Genomic DNA, 15,908 nt, shown 5'->3' with positions numbered 1-15,908 from the left:
AACGAGAGGGCACTCTCTAAAGTTGAACGGGGATAGATTCCGTACGAATATAAGGAAGTTCTTCTTCATCCAGAGAGTGGTAGAAAACTGGAATGCTCTTCCGGAGTCTGTCATAGGGGAAAACACCCTCCAGGGACTCAAGACAAAGTAGATAAAGACAGGTTGTTCACCCTCTCCAAGGTAGAGAGAACGAGAGGGCACTCTCTAAAGTTGAACGGGGATAGATTCCGTACGAATATAAGGAAGTTCTTCTTCATCCAGAGAGTGGTAGAAAACTGGAATGCTCTTCCGGAGGCTGTCATGGGGGAAAACACCCTCCAGGGATTCAAGACAAAGTTAGACAAATTCCTGCTAGACCAGAATGTACGTAGGTAAGGCAAGACTCAGTTAGGGCTCAGGTCCTTGACCTAGGGGCCTCTGCGGGAGCGGACTGCTGGGCACGATGGATCACTGGTCTGACCCAGCAATGGCAATTCTTATGTTATATTGCACTGCAATTATTAGCCTGCTTAATTTGATTAATTCTTAAGGGATTATTAGAGTGTGAACTCATAGTTAACTGGGCACACAAATACCTGTCTTACCTTCCTGGTTAGTTATGTGGGCACCATCAAAGACTAGATAAGGCCCAGTATGGAATAGTCAGGTCTCATTTAGCTGACTGTCACTGGCTGAATATTGAATCTATTGGTTTCTGCTAGTCGTCCACTAAAACCTTATACTCTAAATGCAGTCTTAATTATCTGTTTTCTGGGGTTGTTTTAGGAAAAAATATTTCAATGTCTCAAGTTCTTTACTTTACTCATGAATCCTCAGACTCTCAGCATTTCTAGTGGCCAATTGTCCCAGTCACTAATCAGAACTGACTCGTAACGGAGCGAAAACACTCAGGGGTCCAGTTCATTACGTCCAGATCTGTTTTTCTATGTTTGCTGTCCTTTGGACTGTATAGACATGTAAATCCTCCTTTCCCACCATATTCCCACTGCAGGACCATCTGGTATGAGCTGCATGCACGTGAGTGGCCGTACAAGGGCCAAGCATCACAGGCAATAATATGGCAACTGGGAACAGGAATGAAGCCAAACCTCAGTCAAATTGGAATGAGCAAAGAGATCTCGGTAAGTGCATGAAACTAATAGGCCCAATCCACTTCACTCCTGTCGTTCATGATGAATGACGAGGACACGGCAGCCTTTGGGAGATGAAAAGTATTGTAAACCCTCATTTACGTCAGATGACACTAGGACCTGAAAAACAGAGTCATGAGTGCAGCAGGAAATTCTCAAGTTGATGATGATATATACTTTAGCAACTTGTAACTTATCCTTGGCAGTTTCCATATAATATGATTTTCTATACCGTTCTAGCTCAGAACACTTTACATGGATTTATTCAGGTACTCAAGCATATTTCCCTGGGGCAATGGGAGGCTTAAGTGACTTGCCCAGGGTCATAAGGAGTAGTGTGGGGTCCTGAGGCTGTAGCTTTAACCACTGCACCACGCTCTCCCCATTCTCTTTTTGGTTGGGCTGAGAACCTTTCAGCGGCCCCTCGGATTGTGATGTCATAATGCCACATTCCACCAATGCCTAAGAGCCAATCTCATCGGTGATGTCACAATGGCTTGGTTTCCCTCTACTTGGGCCCATTTGCAAGATGCATTTGTCTCATTAAAATGAAAAGTGTGGAATAAGTTGTAAGTTTCGTGGCTCCACAACATATTTATTCAATTTTCTATACTATTCTCCTAGAGAAGCTTAGAACAGTTTACATGAATTTATTCAAGTATTTTTCCCTGTCTGTCCTGGTGGGTTCACAATTCATCTGATGGAGCTGGGGCAATGGGGGGGGGGGGGTTAAGTGACTTGCCCTGAGTCACAAGCAGCAGCGTAGGTTTGACCCACAACCTCAGGTTGCTGAGGCTGTAGCTTTAACCTCTGTGCCACACTAACCTTACATGGCTAAGTTATCTATAGAAATGTAGGCCTTCTGTTCTGCACCCCTGGCCCCTCCTCCTGATACTTGAACATAAGAACTGCCATCTCCGGATCAGACCTTCGGTCCATCAAGTCCAGCGATCTGCACACACGGAGGCCCAACCAGATGTACACCTGGCGTCATTTTCGTCACCCATATCCCTCTCTGCCTCTCGTAAGGAGATGTGCATCTAGTTTGCTTTTAAATCCTAGAACGGTGGATTCCGCAATAACCTCCTCTGGGAGAGCATTCCAGGTGTCCACCACTCGTTGCGTGAAGCAGAACTTCCTGATATTTGTCCTGGACTTGTCCCCCCTTAGCTTCAGTCCATGTCCTCTTGTCCGTGTCACTTTGAACATTGCAAATAATTTTTTTTTCCTGCTCTATTTTGTCAATTTCTTTCAGTATTTTGAAAGTCTCGATCATATCCCCTCGCAGTCTCCTTTTCTCAAGGGAGAACAATCCCAGTCCCTTAGTCATTCCTCGTATTCTAAGTTCTCCATACCTTTTATTAGCTTCGCTGCTCATCTCTGCACCCTCTCCAGCAGTTTTATATCCTTCTTTAGGTTGGGAGACCAATGTTGGACACAGTATTCCAAGTGTGGTCTGACCATTGCTCTATAAAGCGGCATTATAACTTTCTCCGATCTACTCGTGATTCCTTTCTTTATCATGCCTAACATTCTATTTGCTTTCTTTGCCGCTGACGGTTTCAGGGTCCTATCTATCAGTACACCCAGGCCCTTTTCTTGTTCGCTCTTTCCTAGAGTTGCATCTGATATTCTATACTCGTGATTCCTTTCTTTATCATGCCTACTTGAATACATAGTCAGACCCATTTTATACAGAACACAGAGACAAGAATTAAGAAGGCCCGGTCAGGACATGCTCAGTTCTTATGGTGTTTTAGAAAAGAATCTGTTGATATAGAACCTTTCCTGAAATACATGCAGGAGTGATATGTACAACTATATACATGAAAAGAAAAAACCACTGGATGTGTGACACGTTTAGGGCGTGACATCCCAACTTCCACACGTGTAACCAATAATTAATAGTAGGACCTTGCCCTCAGCCTGCCCTGTCTGCCCCCAGTCCCACCCCCACACAAACTGAGCCACCTTGTCTCTTGTGGCAGTGGGGTCACCTATGGGTAGGAACTGGTAGGTTTTGAGCCATTGGTGCTGGTAAAGGTGGCAGGAAAGGCTCCAGCACTGCCTGAGCTCAGGACTGTGTCTTGAGGTCCTACGAGCGTGCACAGATGCCCTCCAGATGCATAAAACAAAGCCTATCTTTGTCCACTTTAATTTATCTAGTTAAGGGATGAATATTGGCTCTTAACCAAACAAATGTCTTCCATCTGCACATATCCGGATATTCAATGCCGGAGCCAGTATTGTATATCTGAGCATAAAGCTGATGGTGGCTGAATATTAACTCCATATGTGGTTTTGAGCTAGGAGTCCACCAAATGCACTAATCCCTTCTATAGTGCTACCAAATTTATACAGTGCAGTACACATTACGGGCTTCAATATTGAGCTTTCAGTCTCTAGGAGCAGGCAGGTTCCAGGAGTCTGGCAGAGCTGAAACAGCTTAAACCGCTACTGCGTAATAAAATAAAATTGCTCGTGTCTTATCATTGCTGCATCTCGAGTTTGTATAAAGTTATTTCATATGTTATAAAGCTTGTTTCCAAAGATTTATAATAGTTCATAAATTATCAGTCATTCTTAATGTGTAAACTTCAACTTAGCTCAAAAAGATGAGTCAAATCCAGAACATGAAGATATGTTGCTGAAGCCGGGGGATCTGACGCGTTTCGCCAAGACGGCTTCTTCAGAGAACCCGCTTAAACTGGCTAACATTCAGTGAGGAGAGCATCATTCTAACAAAACAAGAAAATGAAAAAATTCCACTTTACTATGTGAAAAAAGCAAACTCACAGAGCTGAAACAGCACCAGCCACTGGCAGGAATGTAGCAAAGTTGGCCTATTGGGCAATTAACACCTCCTAATCGACGCTAATTAAAGGATTCTATAAACAGTATGTTCCAGTTGCAGAGCACAAATTTGTGTTCAGGTGCGGATCAGGGAATTGTTATAGAGTTTGCCCAATGCGCGCAGGCTTTTAAGCTAAAATCAGACCGTAAATGCCTGTGCCTCCATTACGCGTCTCACAGAGGTGCTAAGTATGAATACCTTGGCACCATCTGGATAAGTGCCGGGGTAGATTAAAATTAATTGATTTATAATACAATAATACCCCGCTAGAGAATGACACAGGAAAAAAATGTGTCCCCATCCCTGCGACCACTGTCCCCACAGCATCCATACAAGCCTCACTACTGCAATATTTAGCTTATTCCTTCCTTATAAATCAAAGTTCCTGCTGCTGAACTAGAGAAAGAGATGTTCAGCTGGCAGGGCTTTATTTATAAATTTTTATCAACACAACTAATATACTACTTTATCCTAAAGCAAAATAAATAAATATAAATTTTTTTTCTACCTTTGCTGTCTGGTTTCTGCTTTCCTCATCTTCTCATTCATTTCCTTCCATCCATTGTCTGCCTTCTCTGTCTCTTCCATATGCCCTGTTACTGTGCCTCTCCCTCCCATCTCTCCCTCAACCCCCCAATTGGTCTGGCACCCATCTTTTTCCCTCCGCTCCATCCATAGTCTGGAATCTCTCTCTTCTCCTTTTCCCTCCAGCGTCTGTTCCTCTCCACCCCACCTTTCCCAGTTCCCTTCAGCGTCTGTTCCTCCCAACCCCCCCCTTCCCCAGTTCCCTCCAGCGTCTGTTCCTCTCCACCCCCAGTTCCCTCCAGCGTCTGTTCCTCTCCACCCCACCTTCCCCAGGTCCCTCCAGCATCTGTTCTTCTCCACCCCACCTTTCCTCCCTTTCTCCCTCCCTGCCCCTTACCTTTGCGGCAGGCAATTTCTAAATTTGATTCCTGCGAGCAGTCGGAGCGTTGAAATCGCGTGTGGCTGCAGGAAAAGTCGTCTCTGATGCAACTTCCGATTTCGTCAGATATCACCTTTACGGCAGCCACAGGCAATTTCAACACTCCGGCTGCTCATAGGAAGCAAATTTAGAGAAATTGCCTGCTGCGAAGGTAAGGGGGAGGGAGGGAGATGCTCAGGCGGCAGCAATCAGTAAGGAGGGAGGGAGAGAGATGCTTGGGTGGTGGCAGCGATCGGGCAGCGGCTGTGGCTATCAGTAAAGAGAGAGGGAGCGCAATCGGTGACTGCGCACGTTCCCTCCCTCACCGTTCCACAGGGTGGTGAATGGCCTTGTCCCCATAGCCACAGTAAACACTGTTTTCCCTTCCCTCCACTGTTTCAGCGGGTTACCCGCGGTCACACGTGACTTACCGCGGGTAACAGCCACCGTGTCATTTTCTATACCCCGCCCCTTTTACAAAACCGTAGCATGGATTTTAGTGCTGGCCGTGGCAGTATCAGCTCTGATGAGCAGCAGAGCTGTTACTGCCACAGCCAGCGCTAAAAACCACGCTATGGTTTTGTAGAAGGTTTGGGGGAGGGTATAGGAAGCTTGATATGATTTATTCACTTAGATGTGGAAATTAGCTTTTCGCATATTACTCAAGAGAAAAACAAGCTATTTTTTAAAAATGTAATTTAATGCAGTGTCTTATATGCCGCTAAATCTCCCAAAGCAGTTTACAAAACAATTAAATTGGCTTAAGTAATGGCCAAAAATCTAACCAGGTCCTGGGCCCGATTCTATTTAACTTATTCATAAGAGATATCATAAGGGATCGTGGGATACTGAGGGAGGAGCTGGGATGTAACACAAGTATAGGAAGTTAACCAGGTAATGAGTATAAACCAACCAGGTCGTGCATGTGCAAGACCGGAGGGCTAGGACTTCGATAGGAAGGCAGGACTTAAATGGGAAACCAAGGTGGCAAGGGAGCCCCTTCTGATGATTCAGACAGGTCTTGACCTGTTTGGGCCGCCGCGGGAGCGGACTGCTGGGCAGGATGGACCTGTGGTCTGACCCAGCAGAGGCACTGCTTATGTTCTTATGTTCTTATGACGCAAGGACTTAGAGGAAGGGTATCACTGTTCGCCGACAACGCCAAACTTTGCAACATAGTAGGCAAAAGCTTATTACCTGATAATATGACACACGACCTACTGTTGCTGGAACAATGGTCAACTACTTGGCATCTAGGCTTCAATGCTAAAAAATGCAAGATAATGCACCTGGGTAAGAGAAACCTGCGTAGAACTTATGTACTAAATGGTGAGACCTTGGTTAGGACCACGGCGGAACGCGACCTAGGGGTGATCATTAGTGAGGACATGAAGGTTGCCAATCAAGTGGAGAAGGCTTCCTCCAGGGCAAGACAAATGATGGGGTGTATCCGCAGAGGTTTCGTCAGCAGGAGACCTGAAGTTATGATGCCGTTGTACAAAGCCATGGTGAGGCCTCACTTGGAGTACTGTGTTCAGTTTTGGAGACCACACTACCGAAAGGACGTGCTGAGGATCGAGTCGGTTCAGCGAACGGCCACCAGGATGGTCTTGGGGCTCAAGGATCTCACGTATGAAGAAAGATTTAAAAAATTGCGGCTGTACTCACTTGAGGAAAGAAGAGAACGGGGAGACATGATTGAAACATATAAGTACATCACGGGGCGCATTGAGTCAGAAGATGATATCTTCTGGCTCATGGGACCCTCGACCACCAGAGGGCATCCGCTGAAAATCAGGGGAGGGAAGTTTCATGGCGACTCCAGGAAGTACTTCTTCACCGAAAGAGTAGTGGATCATTGGAACAGACTCCCACTCCAGGTGATAAAGGCCAGCAGCGTGACAGATTTTAAGAGAAAATGGGATACTCACGTGGGATCTTTGAGGGAGTAAATTCAAGGGAGGGGATACTTGGAATGGGCAGACTTGGTGGGCTATAGCCCTTTTCTGCCGCTTTTTTCTATGTTTTTATGTTTCTATGATGGCAGATAAAGGCCAAATGGCCCATCCAGAGCATCCACTATCTCCTCCTCTCCCTATTGGCTAAGGCTCTTAACATTTGCATCTCCTCTTCCTATTGGCTAAAGCTCTTTACATCTGCATTGTGAGGTCATAGGGCTTTATGGTTATAGAAACAGACTCCCACTCCAGGTGATAAAGGCCAGCAGCGTGACAGATTTTAAGAGAAGATGGGATACTCACGTGGGATCTTTAAGGGAGTAAATTCAGGGGAGGGGATACTTGGAATGGGCAGACTTGGTGGGCTATAGCCCTTTTCTGCTGCTTTTTTCTATGTTTCTATGTACTTTGAATTTCCCTCTCTGTCCCAACGGGCTCACAATCTAACTATAGTACCTATGAAAGAAATAATGACTTATATTTACCTATATAAAGAGAAGGAAGAGGGAAAAGATAATACAATAAATTCAGTACTATAGGTGCGTAAAAGGCACAACAGAAGGGAAATCGTCAGTATCAAAGAACCCCAAAGAAAAATCCTAAAAATAAAGGCAGGGAAAAAAATAGCAAAATTAAACAAGCCCAGCAAAAAGAAAATGAAAAATAACCCCGGTCATTCTCACTACCCTCAGTCTCAGTTGGCTTCTAATTCCATGTCCCCAATTGAGCCAGGCTGGTACCACAAAAGCGACTCCTCTGCTTCAATTTCTCTGCTCCTGAGAGGCTGCAACCAAATGCTGCAGCTCCGCCAGCTCACCCCGAGATGGTAGAACGAAGAGAGGTAGCCCATCTTCTCAGGGGCCTCCAGAAGAAGTCGTGGGCTGGGAGCTGGATGCAAGCGGAGGCTCTGGGGCTTAAACTGAGTGTAAGAGGCATTCTCCTTGCCATGAGGGCAGCGCCAGCCATAAATGCTGATTCGTTTTGGACGGTTTGTTAGATGACCCCTTTTTGGATTGTAAATCTTTTTCAAAGAATCGCAGAGAACACAAAGTAATGATACAAGACAGATATATGGTGTGCAGAATTTCCCACAACACAATAAATGAACCATGTGTACCTTTCTATGCCTGCATGCGAGATGCACTTTCTTCCACTTATGCTAGTATTTCCCCTTTTGTCTCTATAAAACAGCGTCTACGGATTATTAAAGCTGTCTTGGAATGTGTAAGAAGTCACAACTAAATGTAATTTTCTGCAGCAATAAGGGAAGTGTACTGTATATTGTATCTCAGACACGCTCCTATAAGATTCATGAGCCCACTTTGGCTCTCATTCTTTCTTCTCCTTCTTGCTGACTGGGATTGTGCTGAGATGATGAGGGTCAGGAGGGTCTCCAAAGGGAGATTAGTGTGTTAAGAGGACAAGAGGCTAAAGTCTATCAAAGAAATTTGAGAGCTAAATAAAAAAATCTCAAATGACTGAGGGAAATGAGTTTCTCTTTGGAGTCAGAAGGAAAATGACCAGAGAAGTCGAAGGGATTCAGCAGGATCTCGTCTACAGTGATCATAGGGGAAAGATTTCAATTCTTCTATGGAAAATAGGGAGTCAGAGTAACATTGTACTGGTATAAGTACAGGGAGAAACCCAGATGGGTCCTTTTCCAAGCCATACCCTTGCTAGGGAGTGCTGAGTGAAGAAACCCATAGTGTGTGCCTAGAAACGAAGCAGCAGGCAAAACGCATTCCTGCGCCAATGAAGGAGGAAGGAAGACAGGAACAGAGCTGGTTCCTTGATGGCAGCAGCATTAGGTGAAGAGAGCGTGAGGGAGGGGTGTTAAGAAAGCACAGTCTCCCTGTGTAGTAGTAGAGTACCACCTTCCCCCCCCTAAAAAATTAGAAAAGGTACAGAAAGGAGGCGCACTGACGAAGAGTTCCCTACCACTGCTGGTATAGGCCATCTAATCATGAAAATGCTGAATACAGGGAAAAGTTCTGAAATGGCAGTAGGTTTAAATGGAGAAGGATAATTTTGGTAAAGTGTTGCACTGGAAGATATGACTTTTTCACTGAAGCCGCGTTTAGTCCTAGCACACCCTACCCTTCTTATGCATCTTAGAACACTGTTCTTCAACTGTCGGTCCGTGGACCGATGCCAGCCTGCCTAAGGCTCTTCAGATTCCCTTCCATGATATCTTATGGGAGACTTTTTATATGCCTTTAGAAACACTGAGGATGTTTCCATGAATCCCTACTGGTGGAGTTAACTCTACAGGCTAGTGTGTAGACCTCTGTATTTCTGATGGACAGCGATGGACCGGTTGGCCAATTGGCTTACCAGAATCCTATCCTGACTAACTGGTCCAGTAACCATTTTACTTGGCACAAACCAGTTGCCACGTTCCACTTCTCTCCGCTTGCATACGGTGTCTGTTTTTTTCAGCACCTCTTTTCTGTTCCAACCAGATCTGGTCTGACTGAGTGTCTGACCTTATCATCACCCACCAGGACAGGCTAGCAATTACGCCTTGTTTGGGGGATGACCTCTATAGTGCTTCCATGGATATGCCTACTCAGTAGTTGTTTGTCTACGAGACCAGGTGGGACACTCTGGTCAAGCCCAAAAAGCTGCCTTCCCTGCACTCTTCTTCTCACTGAAGATTTGCTCTTCAATTTTTTCCAACATTCAGGGCATGGTCAACGTCAACGTTCTACAGTCTAGACCTCGTCCCTTCGGAGGCCGTCTTCAGTTCCTCATACATCGCTGAGAGCTAAGAACATAAGAATTGCCGCTGCTGGGTCAGACCAGTGGTCCATAACGCCCAGCAGTCCGCTCATGCGGTGGCCCCCAGGTCGAAGACCTGTGCCCTAACTGAGACCAGCCCTACCTGCGTTCATTATGGTTCAGCAAGAACTTGTCCAACCTTGTCTTGAATCCCTGGAGCATGTTTTCCCTTATAACAGACTCCGGGAGAGCATTCCAGTTCACCACTCTCTTGGTGAAGAAGAACTTCCTTACGTTCATACGGCATCTATCCCCTTTTAACTTCAGAGAGTGCCCTCTCGTTCTCTCTACCTTGGAGAGGTATTGATAGGAGGTATTGGATAAGGGGGAGGAGGGAAGGGAGAAGGGGTACTGCTGGACAGGGGAGGAGAGAAAAGGAAGGGAAGAGAGTTACTATTGGATAAGGGGGAGGAGGGAAGGGAGAAGGGGTACTGCTGGACAGGGGAGGAGGAAAATAGGAAGGAAACAGCTGACAGGGAGAATAGAGGAGGGGAAGGGATCAGGATGGAATGGATAGATCATTTGAGGGAAAGGGGAGAGACAGAGGAATGAGAAAGTAGAGAGAGATTGATACTGGAAAGGGTGCCTCCCCCTTATCCAATACAACCTATCTTTATCCACTAAGTCTATTCCCTTCAGTACCTTGAATGTTTCAATCATGTCTCCTCTCAGTCTCCTCTTTTCAAGGGAGAAGAGGCCCAGCTTCTCTAATCTCTCACTGTACGGCAACTCCCCCAACCCCTTAACCATTTTAGTCGTTCTTCTCTGGACCCTTCTTTCGAGTAGTACCATGTCCTTCTTCATGTATGGTGACCAGTGCTGGATGCAGTATTCCAGGTGAGGGCATACGATAGCCCGGTACAGCGGCATGATAACCCTTCCGATCTGTTCGTGATCCCCTTCTTAATCATTCCTAGCATTCTGTTCACCCTTTTCGCTGCCGCTGCGCATTGTGCAGACGGCTTCATTGACTTGTCGACCGGTACTCCCAGGTCTCTTTTCTGGGAGGTCTCTCCTAGTACTGCCCCGGACATCTTGTATTCGTGTGTGGGATTTTTGATACCAACATGCATTACCTTACACTTATCCACTTTGAACCTCATTTGCCATGTCGTTGCCCATTTCTTGAGCGTGGTTATGTCACGTTGCAGATCTTCACAATCCCCCTGCGTCCTCACTACTCTGTATAGCTTCGTATCGTCTGCAAATTTAATCACCTCACTCGTTGTTTGCCAGAAGCTTATCACCTCAATTTTCTGGTTTCTCCTCTTCATAGGGCAGGGTTCTATGCTCAATGTTTTCACCCTGCTCTCAGACCATTTTTTCCAAGAGCGTCTGTTCTGGACCCTGCACAGTCCTCCCTTCTTCTTTGATTGCTATCGAAGAGTTCTCCTCAATTAGCGGAGTCAGGGATTCTAATCCCATTTCTACTTGATTCCCAAGAACACCAGAGGACTGAGATTTTTCCAGGATCTCAGAGTTCCCATCTTTTTTCTAGTTGAGAGGTTTTTCTTGGCTCGTCTCTCCTCATTTAGAACTACTGGCTCTGTACCCTGGATCTCACAGAAGCCTGCACACATATCCCAATTTATCTGGCTTCCAGAAAATAACTCCGATTTCAAATCGATCGCTGCCATTCCCAGTACAGAGTCCTTCCTTTCGGTCTGGCATCTTCTTCCAGAGTCTTCCCAAAGTGTCTGATTGTGGTGGCCGCATTTCGCAATATCTCAGACCATCTCTTTTCTCCAGGTTCTAAGATTCAAAGTCAACTTTCCCCACACACATCTCATTCTGACTCAACGTCTGTAGTTCATTGGGGCAATCCTAGACACCACTCTCATGAGAGCGTTTCTGCCTCCAGATCGACTTCAGAATCTCTTCTGTCTGTGTCAGCAATTGCTTCCTCTTCAGTTCATCTCTGCCAGACACATGATGGTTCTTTTAGGCCACATGGCTTCAACTGTCTGTGTAACACCATTTGCAAGACTACTTATTCACACTCCTCAGTGGACCCTTGCTTCTCAGTGGTCTCAAGCGACGAATCGTCTCTCCCAACATATATCTGTGACATCAGCTCTTCTGTTGTCGCTTCACTCTCCAGAGGTCTCCTTTTTCTCTTGCCTCCTCATCTCAAGGTCTTTATGACAAACGCATCCTCTTATACTTGGGGGGCTCATATAGACAATCTTCAGACTCAAGGTCTTGGGACCGCCAGGAAGTGGAAATTTTACATCAATTTCCTGGAACTCAGAGCAATGTTTTTATGCCCTCAAGGCTTTTCATCATCTACTCTGCCCTCAAGTCCTCCTCCTTTGCACGGACAATCAAGTAGCAATGTACTACATAAACAAGCAAGGAGTCATGGGCTCTATCCTGTTATGTCAGGAGGCCTGGAACATCTGGACTTGGGCGACAGCTCGCAATCTGTTCTTGAAAGCTGTCTACATTCTTGGGAAGAAGAATTCCCTAGCATACAACCTCAGCAGAATTCTTCAGTCTCACAAATGGACTTTCAACTCTACAACTCTCCAGTCCATCTTTGCTCAATGGGGCACCCCAAAAGTGGACTTGTTTGCGACTCCTCACAATCACCAGTTGCCCCAGTTTTGTTCCAGACTTTACTCCCCTCTCCGTCTGGCAGCAGATGCTTTTCTCCTGGATTGGTGGACCTGTTTCTATATGCATTCCCTCCACTTCCTCTCATGTTGAGAACTTTATTCAAGCTCAAGAGAGAAGCAGCCACCATAATTCTCTTTACTCCATGGTGGCCCAGGCAACATTGGTTCTCCCCTCTCTTTCAACTCAGCTTCAGGGAGTCTATACAACTTCTAATATTTCCTACTCTGTTCCCTCAGACTCAGAAATCGCTGATTCATACCAATCTGCAATGCTTTCCCCTCACAGTTTGGTTTATCTCGGGCTGTGTCCATCTCACTTTCTCAGCATGTTCGTTAACTTCTGGATGTCTCCAGGAACCCAGCCACTCAACAATGTTACTATCAAAAGTGACCTAGGTTTTATTCCTGGTGTCTTCTTTATCCTCATGCTCCAACTTCATTGACAGTGGGATTGATTCTGGCTTATTTTCTTTTTTTGTTGACTCTACTCTCGAGTCTATATCTCTCAGACTTTTTTCAGTGCTCTTGCAGTTTTACCTCTGTCATTCGAGGGTCCACCTCTTACTGTTTATCCTCTGGTTTCCAAATTCATGACAGGGCTTTTTAATGTGTAACCACATCTCATGCCTTCTCCTGTCGTTTGGACCCTACTGTAGTCCTTTCCACTTGGTTTCCAGGTTTATGAAAGGACTTTTTTCTCTGTGAAACCACCTCTACAGTCTCCACATGTTATCTGGGACCTTCCTATAGTTCTTTTCAGTTTGTTGAAACAGCTCTTCTTAAGTTTCTTACCTGGAAACTGGTCTTCCTTATTGCTCTTACCTCCGTCAAGAGGGTCGTTGAATTACAAGCATTAGTAGCAGATTCACCCTTCACAGTTTTTCATCATGACAAGGTGGTTCTACATACACATCCAAAGTTTTCCAAAAGTTGTCACTTTTCATCTCAATCAGTCAATTGTTCTGCCTGTGTTTTTTCCTAATCCTCATTCTCATGCTGGAAACACTGCTTTGTATACTTTGGATTGTACGTGAGCTTTGGCTTACTACATTGACGGGACATAGCCACAGCAAACTTCTCCCCAACTTTTCATTTCTTTTGATCCAAACAAGTTAGGGCACCCTGTTTTCAAGCGAACGATTTCCAACTGGCTGGCTGTCTGCATCTCGTTCTGCTATACTCAGACTGGACTGACACTGGAAAGTCATGTCACAGTCCACACAGTTAGAGCTATGGCAGCTTTTCTTGCTTTCCTTAAATCTACTCCATTGAGGAAATCTGTACAGCTGCCACCTAGTCCTCAGATCATACGTTCACTTCTCACTACTCTCTGGATTTTTTCTCCAGACGGGATGGGCACTTTGGCCAACACTTCCACCATCTCATCTCTGTTAGCTTGGAGGTCACTCATTCGTGAGAATATGCTGCCTGCTTGTCCTGGGATAAAGCACAGTTACTTACCGTAATAGGTGTTATCCAGGGACAGCAGGCAGCTATTCTCACAACCCACCCACCTCCCCTGGTTGGCTTCTTAGCTGGCTTATCTTAATTGAGGGACCGCGTGCCGTACATGCCCGGTTTGGTCTATCACAAACTTTCTAAACTCTTAAAGAGGAAATGCACTTTTAAAGGGGCTCCGTCGGTGATGTCACCCATACGTGAGAATATCTGCCTGCTGTCTCTGGATAACACCTGTGCTGTTTCCGCCAGTCCATTGGTGTGAAAAGGTTGAAGAACACTGTCTTAGAACTCCTCATTTCCTGTTTTATTCACTTCCCTTATAAAGTAAGATGAACATTGTAGTGTAGGTTTCCTTCTCTGGTCCCTTAGTATTTTTAATAACACTGTGAACTCTAAAAGGTACCTTCACTAAAATCACACCGCCTCCCTAGATTCAAACTCATCTTCTAGCATTTCTCCTCATGTTCATATGCTAGAAGAGATAATATATAGACTAAAAAATCAAAGCATGACCCACGAGAAGCCAATAGTTTTCTTTTGCTCCTTCCCTTCTGCTTATGTTTTTGTCTTGCACACTGCAAAATAATCATAACCAGTTATTGTAATTGTATGTAATTAGTTTTCTTAGGAACTAAATTACTGCTTGTACATTTTTTTGCTCCGCAAATGAAATGTTAATTTGGATAATTTTGGCCATAAAGTGAAACTTTAAGGACATACAATTAGCAATGATCTCTTCGCTCTTTTTCAAATTAACAACTTTCAAAAACAAGTTTATTTTGGCAAGAAAATGCTACAATATTTTAAAGAAGCAATTCAAAATCTAAAAGACATCTAGAGACATTTACAGGTGTCCAGAATTTCAGGTCTTCCACTTCTGCTGATAACCGTAGTCAACTGAGCCTTCCAACCTGCCTACCACAGTCCTGCTTATGGGGAACAGTTGGAATTTCTTCTATTTCCTCCTAAAATCAAACGTAGCAGTAGTTTCCCTTATTGTCCTGTCTCCTGTAATTATGTCAGATTGGATCACAATATGTTCACTATTGCCAAGTAGCCATCTCGTCGGTTCATAGACCAGCTGCTGTAACAATTGTGTCACTTATGCCATTATTAGTAGCATATTGTGTTAAAACGTACATGTTTGTGGTAATATTTTTTGCCTGTGTCTAGGTCAAGGGTGTCAAACACAATCACATTAAGGGGCCGAAATCCAAAACTCAGGCTAAGTCGTGGACCAGACCCCGCCCCCATAATAATACTAATTATAAATTCATTTTTTCCATTCATATAATCTTATTAACAGATAATGGCAATGGTTAACCACAAAATTAAACTACTTCTCAACATTCATTCCTAACAGAAAACAGATAACCCCTATGCAAATACGGGACCAAAAACTAAAAGTACAATATATTTTTAAAAAACACCCTAAGATTCAAGACTCTGCATGCAGTACAACCCCCAGAGAAAAAGAAATAAATATATTTCTTCCTGAGCAGATTAAAATGCTCAAAATTGCCACAATTCAAACACTAACATGAAAATAAAACCATTTCCCCTACCTTTGTGTCTCCCTCCCTCCATGCTGTGCCTCCCTCCGGCGGGTGTTTAACCTTCTGGCCGGCTCCATCCTGACCGTTCTATGCAGCCCGCAGTCCGATGCTCCTCGGTGTCATCTTGTGGCCGACTCCCTCCTCAAAGCCGTAGTGTGCACGGAGCCACGTGCAGCGGCTCCTCATACGTCCTGCACCTGAACCGGAAGCCTTCTCTCTGACGTCTCAATGTCAGAGGGAATGCTTCTGGATGAAGTGTGGGATGCGCAAGGAGCCACTGCACGCGGCTCCGTGCACATTATGGCTCTGAGGAGGAGGGAGCCGGCCACAAGGTAAAACTGGGGGCATCGGGCCGCGGGCTGCATAAAACGACCAGGCAGGCCGGATTTGGCCCGCGGGCCTTGAGTTTGACACCTGGGTTATACTTATACACTACTTTGGGTGAATTTCCTAAAAAATATATTAATAAATAAACATCCCTCCTTAGCATGTCTTAATTAAATATTTACCTGATCAGTAATTGAAGACGGTGTAGGGTTTCCCTTGGGCAATGATGCATGAATAAGCCGAGATATTTGAAAAGGGTGCATCAGCTTTATCAACCGCT

The 15,908-nt window shown here is 45.1% G+C and overlaps 1 protein-coding gene across 1 annotated transcript in view; it reads left to right on the top strand.

Moving 5' to 3' along the window:
* KSR2 (kinase suppressor of ras 2) overlaps window positions 1–15,908 on the top strand; it is a 530,220-nt gene that overhangs the window by 501,747 nt on the left and 12,565 nt on the right. Inside the window, exon 19 of the mRNA XM_033953868.1 lies at window positions 992–1,121. Within this exon, the coding sequence (XP_033809759.1) occupies window positions 992–1,121 (130 nt within the window). The remainder of the gene's footprint in view (window positions 1–991; window positions 1,122–15,908) is intronic.

This window comes from Geotrypetes seraphini, chromosome 8 (genome assembly GCF_902459505.1).
Source record: "Geotrypetes seraphini chromosome 8, aGeoSer1.1, whole genome shotgun sequence".
NCBI classification, from domain to species: domain Eukaryota; kingdom Metazoa; phylum Chordata; class Amphibia; order Gymnophiona; family Dermophiidae; genus Geotrypetes; species Geotrypetes seraphini.
The sequence above is the reverse complement of the archived record's forward strand: the minus strand, read 5'-3'. Positions and strand labels throughout refer to the sequence as shown.